The sequence below is a fragment of the Hyposmocoma kahamanoa genome, unplaced genomic scaffold (genome assembly GCF_003589595.1).
Source record: "Hyposmocoma kahamanoa isolate Upper Pololo Valley unplaced genomic scaffold, ASM358959v1 99879, whole genome shotgun sequence".
NCBI classification, from domain to species: Eukaryota; Metazoa; Arthropoda; class Insecta; order Lepidoptera; family Cosmopterigidae; genus Hyposmocoma; species Hyposmocoma kahamanoa.
Genome location: NW_020656077.1, coordinates 3,370,972 through 3,378,238, shown reverse-complemented (window position 1 = coordinate 3,378,238; position 7,267 = coordinate 3,370,972). Strand labels below are relative to the sequence as shown.

Sequence of the window (7,267 nt, the reverse complement as noted above, 5' to 3'; positions counted from 1 at the left end):
TGTGTGTGTGTGTGTGTGTGTGTGTGTGTGTGTGTGTGTGTGTGTGTTTTGATGATTCTTTTTCATTGAAAAGAGGGTGCCTCAGTATTGATCCCATTTAAATTTAAAGAAAATGTCCTCCCTCTATGTGTGGGAAACTAGGCGATGATTCTGATTTCGCGCACTTTCTGGTAACCGATTTCAATAAAAATTTGCAAACAGATGTAATTCCACGAACTTTTGAGGGAATTTTTTTTTACGAAAAATTTTACATTTATTATTATCTCCCTCTATACGGTTTAACGATTGCTTTTTAGAGATTAAACGTAGCTTCAATGTTCTTGTAATGGTACATTTACGAGGTGCCTCATTTTTCATTCAAAGTTTTCCAGAGCATTGAAAACTTTACAATTAGCGTACATCCATTTTTTTATAGTAGGTATTCACTTTTCATTCACTCACCTCATTTTTTATGTTTCTTCTACCAATCGCTTCTATTCGTCGTACTTTCATAATTCTTAATATCTAGTTCTGTAACTATTAAAGCATAAGTATATTGTGAGCAATATAGTGCCTACCATCAGCAATTTACTAAATGTGTTAATTACATACGATTATCATTGCGAAGACGTAATAAAAACTAATTCACAACTTTACGTAAACGACAAAATAAATAGAAAAAAACCGCAAGTAAATTGCCAAAGAAGACTTTATTAGGAGATTAAGATGTAGTGGCTTATCAATTTAATGGATTATTTGGGAAGCAAATAGCAATCATGGGCATTAACGATACGTTACCTGTCTTGAACAATTGTTTTGATCAAGTCTTGATCGACACTTTAAAATGACATTTTTTTGGTGGGCATCAGGAACTTATTTTGTATGCAGTATTACATTAGCTAATCATTCCAACTCCATCACGATGGTAAATCATAGTAAACGAACATGGCTCATTTAACATTCTGCCTGCATGCCGTGACATCATTCTGCACCGGGATGAGTCCCTTGATAAGAGTAATTAATTGCTTAAGCCCAGAGTCGCTAGTACAAACATAAATATCGTTGGTAGAGCCGATTAATTATTATTCGCCTTAATAGTAGCCACTGGGCCAGCGCCAACATCAGTTTTGTAGTAAACAATATAAAATATATTCAAGACATAAATAGCAAAAATTAGAAATAAATACAGTTTACAACAATGATTTTTGGTAATTATTAGTCTAAGTTATAAACGCAGTTTGCGTGTTATAACTGACATTTGGTATCAATTAAGGAAGAAAAAGAACAAGGTGAAGACAAAAGTTTTTAATAACATTTCTACTTTGTATTTGTGATTATTGTGCATCAATTATATAACCAGAAATAGAGACGAAATAAGGGCCTTCCATCCCTGGCAACACATCAGGCAAATGGGCCTTATATCACTTTTAAATACCAACTCTCGTTCGCACTGAAATCACAAATTAGAAAGCTGAAATAGTACAGCGCCAACAACTGACCTGTGTGTATGTCTTCGTATATTCCAAAAATATTCTGTATTTATTGTAATAAAGATACTATTATCTCTAATGATGGAGGCTTTTCCATTCGGTGGTGTGGGAAAACAGCAAAACATCTAATTACAAAACAAACGGAATCACATTTCATCGGTAATTAAATATTTAATATGTAATTTTTTAACAGAACAGCTCTCAAACAAATTAAATGACATTTCGTCTCTATTTCTACTTATGTTATTGCGTCTCCGCTAAAACATTTCTATAATCAATTTGGATTATTTCAACTTTTTTATTAAAAAAAAAAACCGATATCCATCGTTTGCTTCGATGTGATTGTGTTCGTTACAGCAGCGGTTCTTCAAAGTTAACTGAAACGCGTATGGAAGTCGTTCTCTTACATGAGTCCAAACACTATGTAGCTGCTATTATATACTGTTGTGGAGTTCCTCTGACCATCTGTCTGACATTTCCATAATTGGATCAGCTCTACGTCACAATTTTATTTTTTGTTAGAATTCGTACATTTACGTGTGTGCGGATTGAGTGAGTACCCAAGGCACTAATCGATCTGTAAAATTTGACAAAACTATTACTAAAAACTAGTACACGAATATTGCATGCAAAATTAATACTTTTCTAGATCTGACTGGCTCTCTGTGAGTACTGAGCACCTATTAGGTTATTTATCTTTTGTTTTATCTTTTTACAAATAGAAAGATTGGTTTCTACAATTATTTTAGAACTTTGACTAAATTACTAATATATTTTAAACTTCTTTCAGAGGGTGCTCACTCAATCCACACACTTATTATATTTATATGCTAAATTTCATTGAAATCGTTTAACGGAACACTTGCCGTGAAATTCAATAAATCAGTTTCTTACACTAATTTCCCACCCTTAGATCAAGAATATAGACTTCAATGGGATTTTAATGGGACCACCACTGAGGTACCCTCTATCCAACAAAAAAAAGAAACATCGAAACCGATTCGCAAATGTTACACATAAAATACAGTCGAATTGAGAACTCCTCCTGTTTTGAAGTGGGTTTAAAAATGAATCTGTCACCGTTGTCGAGTTGTTATTTTTTTTATTAATTGGTTCCTGAGTAATTTGAAAACTTTATACTTTCGATATTTGTAATATATCGTAGATGTATATTGTTCCACGTTTACCTACTATCTATACAAATCGATATATTATCTTGCAATTATTTGCTGAGCACGTAAAGTCAATCTAATTAGGTATACTATTCATTGGCCTGATTGAGTGTTTGTCTACGTCGCTAATTAATTATCGAAAGTGATAGAGATTCCATCTCAGCCCGTCAACGTAATCACGATGCTACGGCAACTATCGCCACATGTATTTGAGTAAATAGGAATCAATGGAGGACGTCAGCTTTGTTAAGGCGCTTGATAACCTGTGTTATACTAGACAGAGAGGTATAATCACGACATAATTCAAAAATTCACAGCGGCATTGCAAAATTTCCACTCGATATTACTACGATACCTTCATGGTTTATAGGGTAGGTATTATACCACTTTAGTGTTTAAAGGAGTTGATAATAAAAAACTACGAAAGAAAAATAAATTCAAGTCGTTGTGACATAAACAGTGGTAAAACACTTTTTAGTCTCATAATATTATAGGATTATTTTGTAATTGTATAAGGAGATAGAATTTTAATATGTGCCTTATAGAACTCAAGTAGATACAATTGCGTTGCATCTGTAGGAATAGTAAACGTATATAAAGAAATCCGTAGACGACTTAATCTGTTACGTAGGTTCAATCTAGTAGTAGAAGAACGGGATTGTTATTGGAATATACATAAATGTGTCTACGGTGTCCCAAATTATTATTGACCTGGCAATGCAAGTAACTCGTAAGAAAACACGGTATGACGTAATAATATTGTTTCCAAGCCTCTCTTATATCGTGAGTTTGTCGTACTACGCTCTGCAATAATCCCATCGAAAGGGAAGTGATAGTACACAGCTAGTTTTTGTCAGCTGCGCAATTATTTCTATGGCTAGTTCAATCCCTTTCTATAATACCACTTATTGTTGCGAGCTTAATCTTCCGTGTACTAACATATAAAACATCCGATGTCCACCGTTAAGGACCACTGTAGTGGGTAGATCCAAACAGAAAACAGCCACCAAAAAATAAACAAGATGGCTCACAAAGTATTGGTAAGTGTATCACAACTTAGCTCTTCGAAGACGCGAAGTCTATTGTGGTAGACAATGCAACGTCTGTTAGCTAAAATGTGGTCTATATTTTTGAGATGCCATCAAAAATCTTAACCCAGTATATTAACTGTTTTAAGAGAGAATTCTGTGCTCTGTCTTTTTCTATTTAAAACGGATATTTGACCATTTGTCACTTTGCCGCGTTTTAGTTAGTGGATGGCAGAATGGCTAACCTCCCCTTGGAAAAAAACAATAACCGTCGGCAGCTTATGAGATTTAATATGTATATAAAAATTTAAATTGAAAATACACACGCTTAAATTCATGACGACTTAGTTATGTTTATTTATCCTACACAAAGCTTATAAACATCAGCTCTTTTGCAAGTCATGGAGCAGCTCATACAAGAAGTAAGTCCTGTACATCTTGCAAAACAACATTTGGAGTACATAATACGATAGATATAGTACTCGATATTGTCCAGCTGGAGCACTAACAAATACAATTCTGTGGAACCGTTTTTAATCTTCTTAAATCATATTCAGATCTTGACTTTGGCCTTGATGACCGTTGTCAATGGAGGAACTCAAGAGAAGAGAAGCGCTACGCCTTGGGACGCGGCACTGGCCGCTTTGGCTCAGGACCACGTGCTTTGGCAGGCGCCTGATCAAGGTAAGTTGTGCTCGCTTCTGATATGCTCGTGTGACAAAAAATATTCAGAGTGTTGGTTAATTACACATTTGATTTTTCTTAATGTTACCAAGTGACGGGGCGAAGAAGTCGGGTATCAGGTGCGCGTGCGCACTGGCAATGCTCCTCAGTTCTTTATGAGTTACAGGCGTGTCGCTTATCACCAGACACAAGACGTGTTCGTTGCATCACTTAGCATTATAAAAAAATGTATATGATACATGTATATGTTCATTATATACAGCAGATTCCAGCTCAGACGTAGCAGGGGCAGTGGCTGCGGCGAAAGCGGCAGCTCGTGCTGTCATGGCTGCCCAGGACCAAGTTGCTGCAGCGAAGCACGCGGCTCTCGAGCAGCAAAGCATTGCCGCTGCTAAGGAGGCTGCTGCTGCTCATGCAGCCCATAAAAGGTTACTTTCATGAGTTTGCTATTACAAAAGAAATGTGGCGAAAACTGGTCTACGACCAAATACCCAAAAGTTCGTACGATGTTCAATTAGGAACTTACTATGATAAAGCGTGACTTATACTAGAATGCTCGGCGGTTGTTGTGCTTATCCTATTGTTGGTTATCCTGCTCACCACTCACCAGTCACTAATGTCACGCGAAACAATTCACGTCTCTGTGTTTGATATTAAAGTATGAGTACTTCGCGAGAGTAAAACGTTTCTAAGTCTTGCTTAGCGAGTTCATAATGTAACTAAATAGTACCGTCCGCTCTACTCTACTACTACTCATTCATCAGTTGGAACTATTTCCATTTCCCCACTTAGCTTTTGGCACGTACTCAAAGTCGGCGTAGCGGGCCAAATTCAAACGCATACCTGCTATTACAAAAGATGTTATCAGCAGTGTTATTTGTAGAAAAATGCATAATGCGAATAGTAAGTATGTACGTGATGTACACCTACGTCAATTATAATTAGGCCACATTTGCTTTTAGCGTTGTGAATTCCACTAATTCTGCCTCTTATCTAAGAGTTAATCGTTTAATATGTTACGCGTTGTCCAGTGAGGAGGCAGCGCGGCACGCGCGCGCGCACGCGCTGGCTGCTGCACAGGCCGCCGTGCATGCCCAAGCGCAGTTAGCGGGCGCAAAGGCCCGCGCTGCAGCCGCACAGAAAGTCGCAGCCGCGCGGGAAGCCGCTGCTGCCCGGGCTATACAACGCGCTGCGCATAACCAAGCTACTAGACTGCAGAATGCTGGTAACTTTAAGTCACATACTGTAGGTTAAAACTCGGTCATCTTCATTTTAATCAAACTGCAGACCTCAAACTGCAACTTTCAAACAAAATACCCTTTGCAAATAAGTTCCATACCATGGAGGAAACAGACATAACTGGTAATGATTCTTATTTTTTTATAATACCAAGTGAAGGGTCGAACGAGTTGTGTGCCTGGTGGTAAGCGACACGCCTATCCAAGACAACTGCCTCGGTGGTCGAACGGTTACCATGCCGGGCTGCCACGCAGAGGTCCTAGGTTCGATTCCGGGGCCGGGAGAAACATTTGTATGGCCTACATTTATTTCTCTCGTGAGTTTGGGTGTAATTTATGGTTGTCTATGTGTGTGTCCATGGCACCCGCGACACAGTGTGTGCGTTATTTTTATTATTATTATTATTATTATTAGTTGCAGTTTAAATCGCAAAGATTATAGGGGCACTGCCACTGCACCCGTCACCCTGAGACATAAGTTGACAAGTCCCATGCGCCGGTAATTTCACCAGCCCTCACCCTACCAAACCGGAACGCAGTTATGCTTACATTACTTCTTGACGGCAGAAATAGGTTAGATTGCAGTACTAAACTTATAACTCTCAAACTTATAACATGCCTATTTGACGAATGAGCTTAGAATTTGTAATACCATCACAGCGAAAGAGTTCAGAGCAATGATTTTTCTTGATTTGGTCTGTGCTTCATTGTTGCATAAAATAACCGTCTTTCTTTTGTTCAGATATCGAAGCTCTGAAGCTGTCAGTGCTGCAGAGCTCTGGGGCAGCAGGCGCAGCAGGGGCCGCGCAGCATGCGGCCTCCCTCGCTGCAGCCGCGCTTCGCCCCGCAGCGCCGTGGAAGCCAGCTCCATGGCCAGTGTGGTCACCTGCCTCTGGCCCATGGGCTTGGTCTTAGATTCTTAAAATTACTAGGAACTTGCGTGTCTAACATAGCTAGATATAGACTCAGATAATGCACGAAACATGTTTTGTCCTAGCCATGCTGAGATTTCGATCCATGAGTAATATAGAAAACCATCTAAGAATATTTTATGAGCCATCGAAACTAAAATAGTAGTTTATGTGACTGTTACATAATGAAAGGCATTTAAACACGAGTATTGGTTTCATAAAAACATCACACGAGTGTTTTAATGCATAATTATATACATTTACATACACTGCTTTATATATACACACATATTATATAAGCTCTCTAGGATGTGTTCAGGAGCCGCATGTTACGACCCGGCGAAATAGCGGCAAATAAAAACTTTTCTCACGCATGTCATGTGTGACCGTACTTTTTATTTAATTCATTGACAAACTAGAGTCGGCCCCGACTATCATATCGTTCGATATCAAGTAACGTGTGAAATTTGTCAAAATTGTTTGCTATTGACATTTTATTTCGAATAAAACTTTATCTCAACTGATATTAGAATTGAGGTCGAATCGAATTGTTTTGTTTTTCAGAGATATTCGAAATTTGAATGTATTTGTGTAAGTGGCTTTACCAAGTTATTACAAATATTTATTCTCAAAAAGTGCGAAGATAACTGAGGAAAGAGAGGGGCAGGTAATATTATTATTGTGAAGGATATAGGTATAGCTATTATTCAGGCCAACATATAAATAAACTATATATAAATAAAATATAGAGTTGCTTTTACCATA

The 7,267-nt window shown here is 37.8% G+C and overlaps 1 protein-coding gene across 1 annotated transcript; it reads left to right on the top strand.

Annotated features, from left to right (window-relative positions):
* Positions 1–3,234: 3,234 nt before the first annotated feature.
* On the top strand, positions 3,235–6,969 carry LOC113239491 (antifreeze protein Maxi-like). The gene is made up of 5 exons (XM_026476522.1): positions 3,235–3,681; positions 4,227–4,353; positions 4,616–4,781; positions 5,385–5,578; positions 6,334–6,969. Exons 1-5 carry the CDS (start codon positions 3,664–3,666, stop codon positions 6,504–6,506), a joined length of 678 nt encoding a protein of 225 aa, XP_026332307.1. The 5' UTR covers positions 3,235–3,663; the 3' UTR covers positions 6,507–6,969.
* Positions 6,970–7,267: the final 298 nt, after the last annotated feature.

Bases quoted from the DNA above. Each gene is read 5' to 3' on its own strand.
- LOC113239491 (XM_026476522.1), top strand. The intron at 4,782-5,384 runs GTTACTTTCATG...CGCGTTGTCCAG, and splicing joins GCTCATGCAGCCCATAAAAG to TGAGGAGGCAGCGCGGCACG. The intron at 5,579-6,333 runs GTAACTTTAAGT...TCTTTTGTTCAG, and splicing joins TACTAGACTGCAGAATGCTG to ATATCGAAGCTCTGAAGCTG.